General features: G+C 34.4%; 6 protein-coding genes across 10 annotated transcripts in view; 4 read left to right on the top strand and 2 right to left on the bottom strand.

Moving 5' to 3' along the window:
* LOC128872431 (SLIT-ROBO Rho GTPase-activating protein 1-like) overlaps positions 1-2,179 on the bottom strand; it is a 32,722-nt gene extending 30,543 nt beyond the window's left edge. The window contains exon 1 of one of the 3 annotated variants that reach the window (XM_054115097.1): positions 1,634-2,179. In XM_054115097.1, the coding sequence (XP_053971072.1) occupies positions 1,634-1,712 (79 nt within the window). In that variant the 5' untranslated portion in view covers positions 1,713-2,179. The remainder of the gene's footprint in view (positions 1-1,633) is intronic. The other 2 variants (XM_054115099.1, XM_054115108.1) reach the window with 2 other exon arrangements.
* An 850-nt stretch (positions 2,180-3,029) lies between these two features.
* On the top strand, positions 3,030-4,524 carry LOC128872438 (bolA-like protein 3). Its single transcript, XM_054115117.1, has 4 exons — positions 3,030-3,311; positions 3,496-3,622; positions 3,989-4,077; positions 4,141-4,524. The coding sequence occupies exons 1-4, from the start codon at positions 3,264-3,266 to the stop codon at positions 4,204-4,206; spliced, it is 330 nt and encodes a 109-aa protein (XP_053971092.1). The 5' UTR covers positions 3,030-3,263; the 3' UTR covers positions 4,207-4,524.
* A 373-nt stretch (positions 4,525-4,897) lies between these two features.
* On the top strand, positions 4,898-10,142 carry LOC128872430 (E3 ubiquitin-protein ligase RNF123-like). The gene is made up of 10 exons (XM_054115095.1): positions 4,898-5,479; positions 5,574-5,896; positions 6,185-7,150; positions 7,227-7,363; positions 7,436-7,539; positions 7,714-8,843; positions 8,923-9,251; positions 9,362-9,527; positions 9,606-9,752; positions 9,817-10,142. The coding sequence occupies exons 1-10, from the start codon at positions 5,382-5,384 to the stop codon at positions 10,134-10,136; spliced, it is 3,720 nt and encodes a 1,239-aa protein (XP_053971070.1). The 5' UTR covers positions 4,898-5,381; the 3' UTR covers positions 10,137-10,142.
* Positions 10,143-10,245: 103 nt separating this feature from the next.
* On the bottom strand, positions 10,246-13,109 carry LOC128872435 (sodium-coupled neutral amino acid transporter 7-like). Its single transcript, XM_054115111.1, has 6 exons — positions 12,982-13,109; positions 12,744-12,888; positions 12,112-12,321; positions 11,611-11,971; positions 11,289-11,538; positions 10,246-11,160 (listed from the first exon to the last, which is right to left on the bottom strand). Exons 3-6 carry the CDS (start codon positions 12,212-12,214, stop codon positions 10,507-10,509), a joined length of 1,368 nt encoding a protein of 455 aa, XP_053971086.1. The 5' UTR covers positions 12,215-12,321; positions 12,744-12,888; positions 12,982-13,109; the 3' UTR covers positions 10,246-10,506.
* LOC128872436 (MTRF1L release factor glutamine methyltransferase) lies at positions 12,992-15,432 on the top strand. Of its 3 annotated transcripts, none has more exons than XM_054115112.1 (4): positions 12,992-13,146; positions 13,223-14,254; positions 14,382-14,635; positions 14,757-15,432. In XM_054115112.1, exons 2-4 carry the CDS (start codon positions 14,042-14,044, stop codon positions 14,998-15,000), a joined length of 711 nt encoding a protein of 236 aa, XP_053971087.1. In that variant the 5' UTR covers positions 12,992-13,146; positions 13,223-14,041; the 3' UTR covers positions 15,001-15,432. The 3 variants fall into 3 exon arrangements, with proteins under 3 accessions (XP_053971087.1, XP_053971089.1, XP_053971088.1); XM_054115114.1 differs by having other exon boundaries at positions 13,132-13,929; positions 14,031-14,254; XM_054115113.1 differs by having other exon boundaries at positions 13,132-13,929; positions 14,041-14,254.
* LOC128872434 (fatty-acid amide hydrolase 2-like) lies at positions 13,258-19,674 on the top strand. Its single transcript, XM_054115110.1, has 10 exons — positions 13,258-13,275; positions 15,323-15,452; positions 15,596-15,804; positions 16,150-16,376; positions 16,584-16,913; positions 17,124-17,416; positions 17,685-17,780; positions 18,052-18,210; positions 18,357-18,539; positions 18,789-19,674. Exons 2-10 carry the CDS (start codon positions 15,429-15,431, stop codon positions 18,876-18,878), a joined length of 1,611 nt encoding a protein of 536 aa, XP_053971085.1. The 5' UTR covers positions 13,258-13,275; positions 15,323-15,428; the 3' UTR covers positions 18,879-19,674.
* The last annotated feature ends 1,083 nt before the right edge of the window (positions 19,675-20,757 follow it).

Below are 20,757 nucleotides of genomic sequence, written 5' to 3' on the forward strand. Positions count from 1 at the left end.
CCTCGGACAACATTTTCGCTAAGGAAAAAGTTATTTGAAATCACCTCCTGAACCATCCCTTTCAAGCTGTTACAACATTTTTGGGACACCCTGTATAGACAAAATTGTAATGTCCATCAGGTTGAGACTTGCACTAAAACGATGAGTAAGTACTTTTCAATTATCAAATAAAAAAATGATGATAGATCAAATTTGGTTACTATTAAACTTATACAGATACATTCTAATGTTCATCAGTTTGAGAACTTTAGAGTTTGTGAATGTTAGTAATGTTGGTAGGAAAAAAAATGTAATATTGGGATGAATTCTACTCAGTTGACAGAATGTCAACTAAAAATATTTTTTTTTGTTAAAAGTGTCCATTGGAAAGTAAAATTTCGTAAACACTGTTCCGGATAATAGAAGGATGATATTAAACAGAATACAGAATGCCGTGAAGCCGATCCCTGTTGCTTCCCACGACTTTAATATGCAGACGAGGCAGTTTCGAGTGCGTCGAGCCAACATTTCAAACGGAAGACGTGCAAGCACCTCATTTGTCCCTATCGAGTGGCATAGGTGCGACATGATCGCACATACGTCGATCAAGAAAAACGAAATTCACCTCTCTGCCCTTTATTTTCTTTTTACTAGCATCTAGCAATTGTACAATCTCTCCAATGCGTTATTAATACATATTTACTGGTACAGTATAGAAACCGCGGGCCACAGCTATCGGAAATATCGATCGAAACATCCGAGTTACGGAAAACAAAAGATAATCACCTACTGATTCACGAAGGAGAACACGCGGTCGAATGCGAACGACATAAAATAAATAGTATTCCACGCGGGATGTAGCTATTTAGTTCTTCGATACTTTTTAAAAAACTCTTCTTTCTTTCATATGACATGCAGTTCTGCAACAATTAAATGCCATAAATAAAAATCTTCAAAATAAACACCAAGAATTACAACAGATTTGAATTCTACTAAAATCATTGTCAATATTATGTAGTATTTTTCCTAACAAACTGTTTGTATACTATATTTATTTGTACATTTGATTAATGGAACTATAATGCAATTGTTTAAAACCTTCATAATAAAACAAAATTAAATTCCTTCAATTGCACATTGTTAAGAGTATAGAGTTCTTAAATTTTCAATAAAAAAATGTAAAAACGTTTCAGTGCAAAATGTACTATATATATATAGATAGACATCTGAGTATAGAATTCTTGAATGTTCAATAAAAAAATGTAAAAACGTTTCAGTGCAAAATATACTATATATAAATACAGTCTTATTATTTAACTCTCGTTTGAATTTCAACGAATTTTTTCAAACGTTCGTTGGAGCGAAGACCGCGAGCTAGTTGAAAATAAACCCAAGGGAAAACTTGTTTACGCCTCGAAGAATTATGTTATTATATTTCCGACGGAATCGCGCTCGAAATATAAATCGCACCGAGGATAATCTTCAAATTCTGTGCTTAGTGGGAAGGAAAGAAGTTGGAACCGCGATCGTACCACCGATCGTTACAGAAAAAGTTGACTTTCTCTTGGCGATAAAGATAGAAGGAAAACAAGAGACAGAGAGTAAGAGAGAGACGGAGCGAAAGGGACGCACAAGTGCGTGGGCTGTAACTTACTGTTGAAGACGAGCAGCTTCCGCGTGGAGCCAAGCCTCTTGATGGGAGACTTTACGCCGTCGATTTCCTCCTCGTCCATCGTGGCTCGAACGATCCCTGAATTCACCTCGGATCCCCTTCGGGGATGATGTTCGTACGCGCACCGACGATTTCTCTGAACGCAACGCCAAAGAGTACTTGTCACAGTTTACAGCATTCTCGTGCACGAGGAGGAGGTCACCACTTCGTTGGCGACGAAACCGGTTTTATCGAGGCAGAGTTAATATTTCTCTATGACCCGCACTAGACGCGGTATCAACGTGCACATTTGCTAGCCGTGCATTCGTCCGGCCTATCCGCAGGGGGGGAGGGGAAGAATAAAGGAAGGCGAGAAGAAATGCCAATGAGCGAGTGGTTCGGGCCGAACAAGTGAACGGTTTACGCATCGATGGAACGAATCACGACGCGAGGAGCGAGCTGGTCGCGACGCGGGTCACTCCGGTAATGCTGATTGGTTTCTGGCTATCCCGATTCCCGAGGCACTGCGAGGATATTCTTGGCCTCCGGTATATTAATTCAAGTTCGGGGGGACCGGCGTCGCTACCGCCGTCGCCGTCTCCGTCGCCGTCGCCGTCGTGCATCGTCACTTAACCGCCACGCCGCGTCCACTTCTGCCCGTTGCCTAGCAACTGCCACTGACAAGGTTACGGGTTACGGGACCTTGCTGCCATCTATGGGTCCCTTCGACAATTCAGGAATTTTCAATTATCGTTCAAACGACGCAGGTTGAATTTATGCAAACGATGATATACATGTCCCGAGAATGTTGTAACACCTTGAAAAAGGTGGTTCGGGAGGTGATTTGAAACAACTTTTTCCTTAGCGAAAATATTGTCCGAGGCTTCGTTGAGGAGATAATAACGGAAAACGTCGACCAATCAGAGCGTGCGTATACCGATGTAGCGCCCGCGGTAGCGGAGGCTACGCGCTGAGCGGCCGCTCTCGTGTGACTCAACGTGCATCGAGTCGATGCCATCGACATTGACGCGGCCGCTCAGCGCGTAGCTTTCGCTACCGCGCGACCGCTCCAACGATATCCGCGCGCTCTGATTGGTCAGTGTTTTCCGTTAATATCTCCTCAACGAAGCCTCGGACAACATTTTCGCTAAGGAAAAAGTTGTTTCTAATCACCTCCCGAACCATCCCTTTCAAGGTGTTACAACACCTTGGGTTTGATATTATTACCTTGTCTTCTCTTCTTAAAAATTTTAAGCCCCTGAAGGGGTACCACGATAATCTTGTCCGAGGCGCCAATATTGCTAAAATCGGCTCTGTACTTACAATTCGGTCACGTGCTGCATGAGCGCCTAGCGAACACGATCAAACACGTTCGTTCGCGCGCGCAACAATGCAGCCATTATCGATACTGGTAAAGTAGTGTATCTGGTGTATCTATGTAGCTACGTTCACGATGTATGCGCCGAATGAGACTGATGAGAACCTTAAGAACACCAGAGTTTCGTCTCTGTGAAACTGCACTGTGATCTCGTTTTGTTCCGCATTTGTTTTCAGGGTAAATTCTTACTGGGAAACTTGAATAAAGCAAAATAAAGTGAAACAAGCGAAGTCTGATTTAACACGACCTACCTAAATGACTATGTTCGGTCGTGTGTTTATATCAAATTTTCGCAATATATCGGTAGGTACAAAACAAGTTTCCAGGAAAATTTATATATAATTTTCCCTGTTAATATGTTCGAATCGATTCGTTGATCATTCATTCCCTAAATTCAATGAAATTCCTAACATTTGTCCATTTAAAAGAAATAAATGAATGAAACTAATCAAGAATGCGAAAGATGAATAAAATGAAAGTTTTACAGCTTCTATCGAGAGTATGGAATGGTCCTAATGGAGCATTGGCTGGTAAACAAGCTGAACAAAAAATGATAGCAATTTTGAGGAATACGTTTCCTAAAGCCAAGCTTATCGAAGTAAATGATGTATCAGGTAAAGTGATAATAATCCTTATGTTAGAAAAGATGGTATGATTGAATTAATTAAAATAATGATATGATGATTGATTAAAAGTATTCTAGTATTCTAATACCATAATAGTATCACTGAATACTTGAATAGTTATTATATTAGTTTAATTGAAAAATTGTTTTAAGATGCTGAAACATCCAAAATCCAAGTGCTCGTATACTTTTGATTCGCAGTATATAATAGAAGTATATTGTTATCAACAGGAATAATATTTTGTGCATATTTAACCATCTAAATAATAGATAATTCTCCCTTTTTGAATATAATAGCAATGTTACATAAGAGAAATTGAGAACTACCAGCATTATTTATAATTTATTTTTGTAGGAGGATGTGGTGCAATGTTTGAAATAAATGTGATCGCTCCTGAATTCAAGGGATTGAATACTATCAAACAACATCGGATGATCAATGAAGTAAGAAAAATTAATTTTAAAAGACTGTTATTCTGTTAATGTAGTACAATTATATTTTTCTAGGCACTCAAGCAAGAAATCAAAGATATGCACGGATTACGGATATACACGAGTGTTCCTGAGTCCTAGACAATTTTTAATTCTTTAGAGAAAACTGTTCCTTACACGCTCGGTTGTACGTCGAAGCTGTACAAACTTTTGTAAATTTCCCATATATACATAATTTAAAGACTTGTTGTACAATTATGTAATTTAATATTTTAATGACATATCTAGATAATGCAAATACAATATACATGTACATGCATGTACACTGCTGCTCAAAAGTATGCGGACATTTGTCACTTTTAACAAATCTGTAGTACACAAAGTTACTATCGTATAATTTTAATTGCAAAATACTGTAAGAAGTACTCATTTAATATACGATAGCAGTATTTTAAATGATTTAATTATTTGAATTTGTTAAATAACGAAAAATGTATGCAACGTTTTTATACTGAATTATATCCTGCTGCCAATGGATGGTTTCTAAAACAATTATAGGAATTACTACAAACGAAGTAGAAAGAAAGAAAGAAACAGTTCGAAGACAGAGTACACATATTCTACTTGTTGATTTGTACACTAATAATTGACTGATATTAAGTTTTTTAAATAAATAAAAATACCGGGAAATGTGGCGCCATCTACCGGTGCGAGGTGGAAACTATTTCACGAGAACTTAGACGGTACTTTTATTTATTTAAATAACTTAATATTAGTCAATTATTGGTGTACAAATCAACAATTAGAAGTTGTTTTATGATAATTACGATTTAAAATTATATGAATATACAGAAAAAGTAATTTTCTAAAAGTAGTTTTCTAAAAGTTAATCAGCTGATATATCAGTCGATGCATGTGTCATTCGAGAAGTGATAAAATAGTTATCGCATTCCTCGCGCATGCTTGTTTGCCAACAATAAAATATTTTCGACAGTTGCCACATCGATCGAGCACCGCAATTGTATTCCTAACTTCATTTCAAATTTGATTAACGCTACATGTTAAATTGCTTCATGCACGATCCTCTGTTTTCTTGTCCTGAATAAAATGGGTCTAGTTTTTATTGATATTTAAGCAACTGTATCGTTTGCAGAAAAATAGTACAATGCTGATCGTTATATCTTGTGTGTCACAATATTGGCTACCTGTTCGTTCTTTATGAACAAATTGCCCTGCACAATTGAATTTTCTAAATTCTGAAATTTTTCTACCGTTTAAATGTTTTCAATGACAGCGATAGATGAAAACTTTCAGACATGGAGGTTGACGAAATTATCAAAGACATTTTCGGTTTGAATGTGTATTTAGGGCTTATAGATGCAAACTCAACTGAAGAAAGTTCAAAGGGTTCTAGGTATCTTGATTAACTTGCATCTTTTTTTTCTTCATTATTGTTTAGGTGTAATGCATCTCTGTGCATGCATATTGAGATTACATTTACGTTTCAGAGTACCACATGGATTCACCTTGGTAAATAACTATATTGAAACTACCTTATCAAAGAATGCACTGACACAGAATGTTGAGGATATCAGAGTTGGTCGAATCGGCCCGAGCACTGTCAAATTTGACAAGTCTACATACCAAGGACCGTGCCTCATTTCTCCAGATAGACTTGGTATTCACTCTTTAAGCAACTTCAGTACGATAAGAGCGAATACTGCTGTATACAAAGGAAAATGGATGTATGAACTGGAACTTGGGTCGAATGGTGTTATGCAAGTTGGCTGGAGCACTATTAAGTGCGAATTTAATCAGAAATGTGGAGTTGGTATGCAAGCTTTTTTACTATTGTAATGATAGAATATGAATTTATTTTGTTCTAAGCCATGACGAAACAGAACTGAGAAGTCTATACTCTCTTTTGTTACAACATGACTTTGTTTAGGCTCAATTTTAAATAAGTACAAATTTTATTGAAAGACATATTGTTTTTTCTTTTTAAACGTTTTCAACTACAGCAAGGGCACTTTTCAAAAATAATTTTAACGTTTAAAATTAGAATAATTTATACGCATGCGTTCATTTTAATAGATAATATTTAATATCTTTCTTTTAGGGGATACTATTAACTCATATGCTTACGACGGAAATCGTATTAGAAAGTGGAATGTAACTATTCACAAATATGGAGAAGCGTGGTTGACGGGTGATATTATTGGATGCGCGATAGACATGGATAATGGAACTATTGATTTCTATAGAAATGGCAGACATTTAGGAAGAGCCTTTGAAAACATATCAATGGGTCCTGGTTTTGCCTACTTTCCTACAGTCAGCCTTGTGTTATCAGAAAAGTTAACAGCAAATTTTGGTTCTATGCCAATGCGCTATCCTATAGAAGGATACGAGCCCCTGCAAGCAGCGCCCGAAAAAGAAATAATTCAAGCTACGCAGCTATTTAAATGGCTCTCGAGAATAATGGAATTAATAAATGCACAGCAAAACATGGACGAACAGAAGATGTTACATAATGAAAATATAAGTTTCGAAGTTTTTTTAATGTGTCTTTCGAGATCTGTTTTGAAGCATTTAGGATCTCTAATTACCTTACCGTATATTACGGCACATATTTCAGTCCCATTTTTACAACGACTATCCGAATTGAAAACAGATTCATCAAAAGAATCTATGTATTCTTGTATGCTGTTCACTTGCTTAGATTTATTGTGGACATTTCTCGAAGACCATGAAATGAAGGCGTTCTTAGAGAGTACACTACTTTGTTTATTATCTGCATTCAGACATGTTACTTCCTTATCGGAGTATCTCGATCATTGTAAAAGTTTACTTCTGTTGACGAAAATCTGCAAACATACGACGACTCGTCAGTATTTACTGCAATATTTACTTTTCGATCGAGTAAGATTCGTAGATTTCATGCATGTTAAACCGATGGATGAGGGAGGTTTGGCTGACGTTGTCAGTAAAGTGTGGTGGGAAATGAATTCTGTGGATTCAACGATCGAAGCGAACAAAGCATGTTACCTGGATACGTGCGAGAAAATTAGAGCTGCCGTATCTGGTATGATATTTTTCGATATACATATTTCTAAGGTTTATTTCTGTATGTCCTTATCTCTGTTTAAAACGTTTTTTAGAAGTAGAAGAAGTGCAAGTGGAATTACTGCTGACGCTTCTCGATAATTCTGATGGGAACGATAAGAGGCCAACCTCGAGGACTATATTCTTACGAAGATTCAAACGTTTTGTACAGGATAATCTTGAATTGAGTCGTGTGAGTACCTACTATATTACCTACCATGATACTTTCGAACAATATTTCTACAGAGAGTAACGAATATTTCAGACTCCCCTACCAATCACGTTATGTTGTTTCCACCGACTCCTGGTTGCATTCAGAATTTTGTGGAATATCGAAGTAGGAACATCTCCTGTTTACATGCCTTGCAGGTAAAAACAAACATAAGATTCTATTTGACATATTGAATCGTTCAAGACGGAAGAGAGCTTTAAAAATTGCGAAAAGTGATACAATGATTATAATTGCTTTCTCTATCTTCGTAAGCATTGTTAGATCTCATTTAATTTACGTAATAGCATTTCCTTATAAATTGGAATGGGCAGGGCATTCTACGACGCATCGGTCGATTACTCTAGAACTGAGAGATTGGGAGGAGTTTTGTCTCACTTGAGTAAAACGTTCAGAAGCGATTTGCTAGAACAGTTAGGACCCGATCATGAAGTGATAACTGCGCTGGAACAATCTTCGTCGGATTCGTCGAATGCGCATAACAGAACAACCAGAGTAGTGGATTTACGTGCACTTTCGCCAGGGCTTGTTCGAGCAATCCATGTCAGCTCATCGATACAAGCGAATTCGGTGATTTATGAAAGACTTGGATATTTAAGGGAAGATAGAAGTTCCATGCCCTTAGGCCTTGTAGATGCAACCGTATCTCTGCTCAGAATGCTCGATACCATTATTTTATTCTATCACATAGTAGCGAAGAAGCAGTTAGCGAGCGTTGCAAACTTTAGAAACAGAATGTCAGAATTCATCACCGCTATGCAAGAGACGAAAGGACGACTAGAGCAAATAAAGAAGAAGAAGGACTTCGAGTCCCAATCTATTCAGCAAGAACTGTCGAGAACGATCAACGTCTTCAATACTAAATTAATCGAACAAGCAAGGTACATGGCATGGGTACGCGCTGTTGTTTACTCTGAACAGAAGCAATCGCAACTAGCCTGGCTTCTAGGAGTAGTCACGTTCACTTTAAAAAACTCTAGCAAAGAAGGAAACTTGTTTAGTTTCGTGCCAGATTTTTTTTTGGAAGCGCTGGCCGACTTGTTCGTTAGTTTACGGAATCACATGCACCCAACGGTGCGTATCGAGAACATCCCAGATTATCGAGAAATGCTATCAGACATAGCTGAGTTTCTCTGCGAGCACTTCATGGATCCTCGTATAGTAAATGCGAATTCGAAAAGTACGTTACTTTTAACACTGGCTGGGTTTGTGTGCAATTCCCTTACCTTGGAAATATTGGAAAACGTGCCAGAAGAAAGTCGAATAAAAGTTGTTATAAATCTGTTAAATTCGTATGAGAATAGAGCATGGGCAGAGTCAAATTGGATTCTAGTTAGATTTTGGCAAGGCAACGGCTTCGCCTTTCGACATAAGGAAAGTATATATCTCTCGAAGAGAGTTGGACCAAGATTGCTTCAGCACGAATCGATTTCTCAGCCTATAAGTACGTAAACTTTACTCTTTCAAAACGATACGTTTTCGATAGAGTTACTGATCCTTCGTATTTGTTCCTGGTTCCTCAGGACCATGTCCATCGACTGTATATCAAGATCACATAAAAGATATATTACTAAGAAATCCACAAATATCCACCAAGTTTTTAAATTCCTTACTGAATCAGTTGAACTGGGCTCTCTCTGAGTTTATCGGGATGATACAAGAGATTCATAATGTTTCCTCGCGACCCGAAAGAGTCTTCATCGATTCCAGGCAGTTGAAAATTTGTGCTACGTGCTTCGATTTAACAATTTCCCTGTTGAGAGTTTTAGAGATGATCACTACAGTGGTTCCGAGCATCTTTATCGATTCGACGCAGTCTTCCAGTGAGAATTTGCTGTCCAGACTATGCCAAGTATGTATCTTTATACAATACTGTTTTTGAGTTATTATGGTGTACAAATTAAAATGGGTCACCCTGTACATTTTTCTTAAATTGTAATCATGGTAACATTATTTTTACAGTTACTCTGCCAAGTATTGAACAGAATAAGTTTACCAACCAGTTGCTTCCAACACGTTGTATTATTAGAAATACCTAATTTGGAATCTGTGGATCATTTTCCAATATTGGCAGCAATCACTGGTATCCTGTTGGCTTTGCTTAAAGAAGATATGACCGATTATAAACGTAAGTATTCTATCTAATTGCTATATAAATTAGAAATACAAAACAATCATAACTTAAGAAAAATGTAAACTTTACCAGTGAAAAAGTTAACGGAAGTACCAAAGGTCACGCAAACCTTGCTGATGGAACCCAGTTTCCAAATGAGTTCTCTCCACTTTTTGTTGGGTGATACAATGCCTAAAAGTAAAATGGAACAAAATGCAAAGACATTTTCGTTTGCAAACTGTAAGTTTCAAGTTTTCTTGGAACTTCGAATGTTCGATAGCTTTTAAATTATTATTTATCGTAGATCCAGATTGTGTAATGAAGGAAGAATTGAAAAAAGTGAAAGATATGATTGAATATTTGGACGAGTGTCGTGCCATCTTACCAGAATTGAAAATATTAAGCGACGATGATGATACTTGCACGATTTGTTATGCGTACCCTGTAGCGGTGACGTTCAAACCCTGTGGTCATCAAACATGTCGCAATTGCATCGAGAGACACCTTCTGAACACCAGAGAGTGCTTTTTCTGCAAGGTGACTATTGATCAAGTCGAGGATCTTTCTGGCAACGCACTATACAATTTTATCGATGAAAATCTAAATTCGTCAGAATTATCTTAACGTATCAACGAATACTTTTGAAGTATGTGTGGATACTACGAACAAATCATGAGACATATTTTGCTGTAAAATTAATTATGATAGTAAATTTGTTGTAAAAACTACAAAAGAGTTTGGAGAGGATTTTATTTATTTAACATCACTCACTGTTTCAAGATATAAAAGTGTAATACAAAAATAAACGATCGCATCTCGGTTTGTAAAAATTTTTAGCAATAACAGATATAATAATAAATGTTATGTACATCAGTCTTCTGATTTTCTTTATGCTAACATTACAATTATTGAGCAAATTACAGAGCACGTGTTTATTATATGATTAAAAATTAATCTCGAATTCTTTTTCGATAATTAAATCAAGCTAAATTCGCTAAGTACATAAATTTTGCCTTAGTTGTCTAAAACCAGTTATAAGTGGCAGTTGCGGTGCCTTATTAAAATCTCTTATAGCTTGGACAAAAATTATGCCAGAAACAAACGCGCCAAACGCGGTGATAAAAATTGCGAATACCATTTGAAGCCTATCTTTGTTTAGATACAGTTCTGAATCTTTTCGAAGAATATTTTGAAATAGGCAAATACCTGGGATGATAAAAATGAAAGCTGCAGATAGTACTCCTAATAAATTAATAACTGGTGAAATATCTGGTACTAATATCGCAATCGTCAAAGACAATATGTACCAAATCAATGTAATAAAAACTCTAAATCTACCATTTACGTTAACATCCATTCCAAGAAAGCTCAAAAGAGCATCACGACCGCAGTATAAAACAATTGGATACGTAGTAAAATTCTTAATAGCTACGAACACTATTGCTAAAGTAAGAATCACACTTTTCTCTGTATATCCTTGAAGAATGTCGCTGGGCACCTTTCCAGCACCGAACGTTGCATATCCACAGATACCTACTACTGTGTATACAGCAAAGCAAACAATCATGCTTACTACAGCACACACCGTAAACTTGCCAAGGCTTCGGTCTTTCATGCAAGCATACATTGGTATTGCTGTCATGTGACTCTATGGATGAAATTTAAAAGGATTGTAATCTTTGGGCTTAAAATATCAACAAATGTTATAGCACATGCAATTAGTGTAAAATATACACTTATTCTTTTTAAAATGCTAACATATCAAAAATACAGTACCTGGTATGCAAAACATATTATTGGAATTATTTGGAGTGCTTCATAGTCATTATCAGGCCATATTTTCATAGGATCAATAAGAGATTCGTTTTTTGTAAAATTTTTGTATACAATCAACCATGCTACGTACAAAACAGTTATACAGCCAAGGGAACTAGCATAACTTAAAACATCCAGTTTCTTAAAGAAACATAAGGGTAATATGAATACACTACAACTCACAGCTGTGACAAATGGTCTTGATAAATACCTGAAATATTCAATTTGCAAATGAGAAAATATACCAAGATTAAGCATTTTCTGAAACATAATGAAATATTACCATGTGTGACAGTAATCGAATCCATAATATGTTACGAAAACTCTGTCAAATTGATCGCCAATGATAATAATAAATGTCAAGCAGCATCCAAAACTATATATTATGATGCACAAAGCACATAAGAAAAGCGACTTATGCCCACAGAAATCTGCGAACATGTCTTGCATAGTAGAAGTATTTGTAATATCGCTACAGTTTGCTAGGATTACAAGCGCAGCTGTAATAAAGACAAGCAACAGGAGTTGTACGATAATGGACGTGCCTATTCCTCCAGCTCTGTCGAATGCTTGCGGAAAATTTAAAAGACCAGCTCCTAAGGTAGCATTGATGATCAAAAAAATTGTACTTAGTACGCTGGTGCCTGTAAATATAGTTCATTAATTAATTATGAGAGATTATTTAAGAAAATGAATGATCAATATATTCTGTTCGTTCGTAAATCATAACTGTAAATTGAAGTAAAATGTTAGGAGCAATTGGCAAATGGTAAACACAATATACCTGATCGCACACATTGGTGCTCGCGACTAGAAGGATTTGGAGCAGTACATAATAACATATCATTTTGGATAAGTCTATCTGTTTCTCCAGTTAAATAATTCATGTTGAACAAGATTATATATCAACTAGTTGTGTCAAACCAATATTTCGCCTCGCTTTTATTTCCAATTATGCTTTTCTTCCAATAGGAGGCACTTATCGATAATTTATCTAAGATTTGACAGTTGGGCTAAAGGTCAATGTAGGAAGAAAACATGCTTTGTTTGTGTTTTCACAGCTGCTCACAGCATTACGGCGATGCCAGACATACAGGGTATCCCAAAAATGTTGGATGTCCATGAAAGGGGTGGTTTAGGGGGTGATTTGAAACAACATTTTCCTTAGCGAAAATGTTGTGCGAGGCTTCGTTGAGGAGATATTAACGGAAAACCCCGACCAATCAGAGCGCGAGTATGCCCGTGGTAGCGAAGGCTACGCGCTCTGATTGGTCGGGGTTTTTTATTAATATCTGCTTAACGAAGCCTCAGACAACATTTTCGCTAAGGAAAAAGTTGTTTCAAATCACCTCCCGAAACAACCCTTTCAAGGTGTTACAACATTTTTGGGACACCCTATATAGTCGAAGACTGCACCTATTGGTTGATGATTGGTCGTTACTAGGAAACGACCGCCATGTTTGGTAGTGACAAATTTTTAAGCTCACCCCCTCCGCTTACCGAGCGGCTCAGTGAGCGGTGGCGTGGAAAAACACCGAAGTTTCGCCTCTGTAGAAGTAATCTATGGCAAAAATAATTTCCAATAAAATTAGTTCCTGATAGTTCCCAACAGAAAATTGCTCATTATTCCATTCATATTGTTCCTTATTTATACATTCGTTCAAATGTTAACAGCAAATTGTCCTTCTTGAATGTTGTCACAATGTGGTCCCGTGGTATTTCCAATGCTCACAATTTTTTTGGCATTGTGAATGTTAAAGTACGTTTACACTGTAGGAAAAATATCACATTGTGTCAATCGATCCGACATCAAAGCACGGTAGGTAGACAGTGCCCTACCATCGGTGAAATTATCGAGCAATGGAGCAATCGATTTAAAAATGAAGGTATTTCAGAACCTGTAGAATCTATCGAGCACATCGTTGCCCACGTGATAAACACTAGAAAGGTATGACAGTCGGTAAATAGTAGATTTACGAATTTCATTCAAACAATCTATGGACAAGTTTCTGTTTTAGTTTTATGTTTTGAATTGGTTTTGAATCTATCTTTATTTGTAGCGAAAAATAAATATGGAATTGTTAATAATAATAAATTTTGAAAAAGATGAAAAATGAGTTTTCTATTGAAACCGTCGGAGCACTACAATTAAATTTTTATTACTTCTTGGCTGTTAGAACAACTTATAAGCATTTCTTCTAATCTTTAAAAGCTTTCTTCTAATCTTTTAATTGATAAATTGTATCAATTAAAAACACTGTAAAATCATGGTGCCACAGAAATTGTAATCATGCATACTTATCCATTATCTCTGTTATTTTAACAAACAAATACTGCAATTTTAAATTCTATCAATATCAATATATAATTATGGAAGAGTTTGCAAATTTCCTAACAATAAGTATAACATTAGTTTTGTTTCATATTTTAGTCCACGATTATTTTTACTTTATATCTGTTAAAACAATCTTAACATTGATATTTGGATTTAAAAAAAAAACTATTGTTTTCAGATATTAGATCTTGTAAATGCTCAAAATAATCAGCTCACATTAGATCAATATCATAAGTTGGAATCATTATGCGAATGCCGGTTGTCTAGGTACAAATATTCACAAATATCAAATTAGCTCTTTGGGCTAAACAAGCACAAAGGGTTAAAAATATTCAGTTTTGTATCTATTTTATGACCATACAGAATAGATTTTTACAGGATGCCAGTACAGTACATAATAGGAGAATGGGACTTTCGAGACATTACTTTAAAATTAGTTCCACCTGTTTTCATTCCGCGACCAGAAACTGAAATACTAGTTGATTTTGTATTAAAAAGACTAAGTTCCTTACAGAAGGAAAAGCAAGAGATTTTAGAACTTGGATGCGGTTCTGGAGCAATATCTCTTGCGATAGCTCATAGTAACAAAACTGTGATTATTGTTCAAACTTTATTAATTTTTCATACACATATCTGCATATTCTGCTGTTTATAGCAAAATTGGTGTTCATAAATAGTAATCATGGATTTATGTGCGTTGTAATGATAATTCTTTCTAGGTAAATTGCATAGCAATCGATGCAAACTTGCAGGCATGCGAATTAACTAAAGAAAATCGAGATCGATTAGGTTTAGAACATCAAGTCACAGTTGTACATGCAACTCTTAAAGATAATGGAGAAATCGAAGTTCCAAATGTATCAAATGGACATGGAAGTCTTGATTTAAATTCGAAAACTTTTGATTGCATAGTTAGCAATCCTCCATATGTACCTACTAAACAGATACTTACATTAGCTCCTGAAATTAAAATGTAATTCAATTATCTTCTTCTATATAATTACATGTAATTATTTGCAGGAAAAATATCTAAATACTTTGCTGGTACAATAAGCTTATTTTATGTTGTGAATTGTATGCTTACATCTTTCTAGTTACGAAGACTTAAGAGCCCTTGATGGAGGAGATGATGGCTTAAAAGTCATTAAACCTTTATTAAAATATGCTTCTACAGTCTTAAAACCTGGTGGACGTTTACTTTTAGAGGTTGATTCGACTCATCCTGAATATATACAATTCTTTACCAAAAAATATTGTACCCTGAAACTCCAGTATGAACATACATACAAAGATTTTTGTAATAACGATAGATTTGTTGAGATATTAAAAGTGTCATAAATCTGTTTCGCCGTTAAATAATAGGATATTAAAGCAATAAACGGAATATTTATATATGAACACCCGTGTATAGCTTTATAATTAATATTTAAGTATTCCGTACAAGACGCATGCGCAGTGCGCATTCAGAATCGGTATCAAAAAAACGCTAGGGTTAGATCTACAGACATATGATATGTCTATGGTTTGATCAAGCTAGACTTGATACAACTTGATTAGACCAATGGAATTCGTATGATTCAGATCATATGACTGCACATAACCATTCGGTATAAAGTGGTATAAACATCATTTTGCTAATAGTACGGTACTTTTTGCATAGATATATGTGGATACATGTAGTGAGTTGTTAATTTCAAATGCACGTGAAATTTGCTGAGTTAATATTCTAACAAATTGTAAATAAAGATAATATTAATAATTCAAACATGAGTACTACAGTAAAAAGCCAGGTAAAAATGATTTATTTATATAGAAAGTTAATGATTAATTAGTGAAACTAATTGTTGTAAAAGGATATAAGTTTCTGTTAAAAAATTATTCATAATAATTTCATTAATTAAATTATTTAAATCTTAAATTATGTATGATTTAGAAAAATGGGACATGTAAGACGGTATTTAAGATATTAAAAAAGCTTATAAAGGAATTTTTAATATGGCTAATAATCCAATTGCACATGATATTTGACTGGTTAGTGGATTTACTTTTTGGTTTCTACTATGATCATAGTGCAAAGAAAGTTCCACCGATAAAAAATGATTTACTGCTGATGAGTGCATCGGAATTAGCTAATCAAATCAGGTATTTGTAAAACTGACATACTTAATCCTTAATATATTACATATTTTAATTAGTGAATTTATCGAAGGCTGTGTCGGGCTTCTTATCACAAGTGTTTTACCTTGTATAATAACATTGTATGGGCAATGTTATGTTTCTCAGGATTGAGATAAATATCAGTAAAATCATTGAATGACAACTAGAGATACCCCTACATCTTGCATGTAATATATAAATTAGTCTATTTTCTTTATTGTACATAGTCATGCTGACTCATATCTGAACTTCGATCGGAAAGGGTTAAAATGTAGTCTCCATATATAATGTAATCAAAGATACAATTAATTGAAATATGAAATATTATAGAACAAAGAAAGTGTCATCTTTGGAGGTCGTCACAGCATTTATAGAGAGAGCAAAAGAAGTAAATGAAATAATAAATGCTGTCGTGGAAGATAGATACTCTAATGCCTTGGAAGAAGCTAAAGAAGTAGACAAACTTTTGCAGAAATCCCAAGACATTGATGTAATAAAGAAGGAAAAACCTTTCCTAGGTGTTCCTTTTACAACAAAAGAAAGTATTGAAGCAAAAGGTAACGTTATTATACAAGATAAACCAATAAGAGTTAGTACTTTTATTATTTAATTATTTAATATAATTATAAGATGTATTTTTAGTTATGGCATATATTGATTAAATATTTTTAATTATATAGTTTTTTTTACAAAACGATTTGTTTTCTAGAATTACATAAAACACATACAATAATTGAAGTTACTTAATTATAATAATTCTATAGGTATGCTTCATACAATGGGTTTAACAAGCAGGCATGATTATCGCTCTGAAACTGATGCAACTGTAGTGGAGTTTGCAAAAAATGCTGGTGGAATTTTGATAGCAAAAACAAATATTCCTGAGCTAAATTTATGGACAGAGTCAAGAAACAATTTATATGGACAAACTTGTAATCCGTACAATACTACTCGAAATGTTGGTGGTAGCAGTGGTGGAGAAGGGGCTATTATTGCTGCTTGTGGTGCTGCAATTTCTATTGGCAGTGATATTGGTGGTTCTACTAGGATGCCTGCATTTTTTAATGGAGTCTTTGGATTAAAACCAACTGAAGGTTTATAAATTCTTATAATATAAATTATATTCAAATTATAATGATCAACATTAAATTGAATAGGCACGCACTATAAAAATAATTGAATGTCTGTTATATAAATAATATATTTTTATTTTTTGTTACTTCCATATTTCCATTGAATTACTATGCTGAAAGTGTTTAATCTATTATTACTATATTCTAATACCTGGTATTGATTATTTTTAGGTTTAACACCATTAAAAGGCGTTGGTCTTCGAAAAAAGGATTACCTTAATTCAATGGCAGAATCAGGACCAATTTGTAAAAAGGCAGAGGATATAGCGCCCTTTTTGAAAGTATTAATTGGGGAAAAAGTTTCTCGTCTGCAGCTTGATACAGTAGTAGACTTGAAAAAACTTAATATTTTTTATCAAGAAAGTTCAGGTGATCTGAGAGCAAGTAAAGTAAATTCTGAGATGAAAAATGCTCTTTTAAAATGTGTATATCATTTTAAGGAAATTACTGGATCCGCAACAAAAGTAATTTTTTTTTTTTATATAAAAATTACAATTTATTAAATTTTTAAAATACCCCTAGGGAATACGGTGACCTCCGAAACGAGACCATATTCGAACGTAAAAATTATTGTTTCTCTACACCAAGTGATCTAAGTTGAAAATGATTTGAATTAGTGATCAAGTTCCCTCTCACACAAAAATTCTGAAATTTTGTTAATTCCTTATTATTAAGATTTTTATATTATTCTTAGCATTTTTATTTTTATTTTTATTGTTTTTTTTTTTATAGGTAAAAATACCTGGTTCTGAATATAGCTATCGATTGTGGAGGTATTGGATGGGTCAAGAGAATTTTGACTTTAAAATGCATATTACAAATGGAAAGGTATATTACTAGAATTTTTATATATATCTGTTTTTAAGCGAGTTAAGCTTCTGGTATTCATGTTATTAGAAATTAACTTTGTTTATACATTTCTATGTATCTTTTTCAAGCTTTGAAATTATAACGTACTTATAATAACTAAATACATACTTAGCTACAGTTAATTCAATGTAATCATACATATATATATATTATATAAGTTAATTATAACTATTTACATTCAAACAAACCATTTATGTGTATATGTACATGTAATCAATTCCTTTTTTAGTATCGTGCAAGCGCAGTGACAGAAGCTCCCAGGTTTCTAACAGGAAAGTCTGAAATAACACTAGCTGCAATTTTAAAATTAATCGATGAAGATATACTACCTAAAGATAGTAATGAATGGGGAATGAATACAACTAAGAATATGAAAAAGTATTTATTGGTAAGTGTGTATCAATTTGTACGTGATTTTTACTGATTATAATGTACAGTATATTGTGCACGCCACCAAGATGTTGGAAGTTGAAACACTAATTCTTTATTTTAGATATAAGCAATTAAAATGTTTAACTTTGGTTTGGTTTTCAGGACAAACTGGGAAATGATGGAGTATTATTTTATCCATCGTCACCTTTTCCAGCTGGCTACCATTACTCAGCTTATTTGAGACCTTTTAATTTTGGTTATTGGTGTCTTTTCAATGTTCTGAGATTTCCAGTCTGTCAAGTACCTCTTGGTTTAGATAAGAATGGATTGCCTGTTGGAGTTCAAGTAAGAAATTTTTTCACTAAATAGTAAAATACTATCTTATTTGGAAAATTATTGTTTAAATATTTTTCATTACGTTAGTCATTTAGTACTTTACTTCAGATGTATAAATTTTATTTCATTGGTTGCATTATTGTAGATTTAAATATTATCTAAATGAAGATATTCCATTATTTCTGGCACATACATTAAATTTAATTTACGAAGTATTTACACACTTTTACTGATTAATCGTGAATTTTTTTCTTTAAGGTTGTTGCAGCTCCATATAATGATCACCTATGTATAGCTGTAGCACAAGAATTAGAAAGAGCCTTTGGTGGTTGGGTTCCACCATCTTAATTGGGAAAGTTGATAAATTGTACAAATTTGTCGCCCATGCTAAACTGTTTTAATGGGAATTTATGGTATTAGGTATTATTAACAACATAATGGTAATATGAAAATTGTTATTTTATTATAGTATAAGGCATTAGGCGTGCGATGATCATTTTCAATTTTCTAGTCCAATCACTTTTTATTGTTTTTGTCATGTTTAACTATCTGAAACAGAATAAATGTTACTATCAAATAAGGATAAAGTATTAGGTATAGAAATTAATTCTGTGACTTTATATTCAATCATTTATTACTTTAGTTTAAGTAGAAATATTTAATCGCCATTTTGTTATTATATATTAAATTACAAATCTTCTAGGTTCTCGACCTGATTTCTATTATAATCAATTTATACATATTCTGTATATCATAAGTTTTAATTTGATAACCGTTACAACGTACGTATATGTATATACGAAGTTTGGTAGCCATACATTTTTGCTTATTATTATTATTATTCTAATAGATTCCAAGAGTACTTGGCAATTATAGTAACTGTAAAAGAATAACAATAAGCAACATTTTTTTAATGTACCAAAATGGTGAGTAAGTGTATCTTTTTAAACTAGAGTTATAAATTATTGAATACAGAGGCACAGAATTATTAATTTTTACACCTAATAATTTCAACAACCCAATCTTGTTCACATAAATGCATTTGAGCTCTTTAGTTTGGAATACTAATTGAGAATGATATCTGGTTCAAAGTTTATTTGTTTTATATATTGTGAAATAAAATGTTTTGATAACTTTTCACATATCACCATGTGTTTCTATAAAAATTTCAAATTTACTATGTTTACATTTTCCAATGAATACAATAAATCCTACGAGTTGTAAATGTAATAAGCTATCTTGGACATATAGTTTGGTACATTTTGTACATGTACGTCCCCCACCCTAGCTTCTATTCGTATACGCACGCGCAATGGCGAAGTGTGACCGCACCACACAAACATAATACTTAGCGCGGAAGAAAACGAAATCGTGTTACGTATATCCTTGGCAAATAAAAGCGCATCGAATGCATTTAATTCGTTAAATGCACGATTACGCTCTACACTTTCAATGAACGACTACAAAAAAAAAAAAAATATCGATCGTTGGAAAATAAACAATATCGTTTATAAGACGACAAAACACGCAATTTAGAATTTACCGTTCAATATTTAATAAACGACAGATTGAGAAAAAATACGTAACACGGTTTCATTTGGTTTCACTTTCTTCCGCGCTGCGTATTACGTTTGTGTGGTGCGGTCACACTTCACCATCGAGCGTGCGTACACGAATAGGAGCTAGGGTGGGAGACCTTGGCGCCCCGGAGAGTTGCTTCGCGCTATCGAGAATTTGCGAAAACTTTAACAATTTTTTACGGAAAAACGGTTCGTCTCCGATATTTGGCTCCTTTGAAGCTTTTTACCTACTCTTCGAGTAGAATTGTTAAAAATTAAAAAAAATTTTGACCTTAAATTTCGTGGTCATAATGGATTTTGCGGACGGTTTCATTTCCAAATGTCCACCGATCCAGATGTGTACAATAAACCCTGAAAGTGGTGTCCATTAATTTTTTTACACCCTGTATATAATATATTCAGGGTCGATTTAGCAATATTGGCGCTCCGGGCAAGATTACGTGGCGCCTCTTCAGGGGTATACAGGGCGTCCCAAAAATGTTGGAAGTCGTTGAAAGGGGTGGTTCGGAGGGTGATTTGAAACAACTTTTTCCTTAGCGAAAATGTTGGCTGATGCTTCGTTAAGGAGATATTAACAGAAAACCCCGACCAATCAGAGCGCGAGGATGCCGGTGGAGCGGCCACCTAGCGCGTAGCCTACACTACCG

The sequence above is a fragment of the Hylaeus volcanicus genome, chromosome 2 (assembly GCF_026283585.1).
Source record: "Hylaeus volcanicus isolate JK05 chromosome 2, UHH_iyHylVolc1.0_haploid, whole genome shotgun sequence".
NCBI lineage: Eukaryota > Metazoa > Arthropoda > Insecta > Hymenoptera > Colletidae > Hylaeus > Hylaeus volcanicus.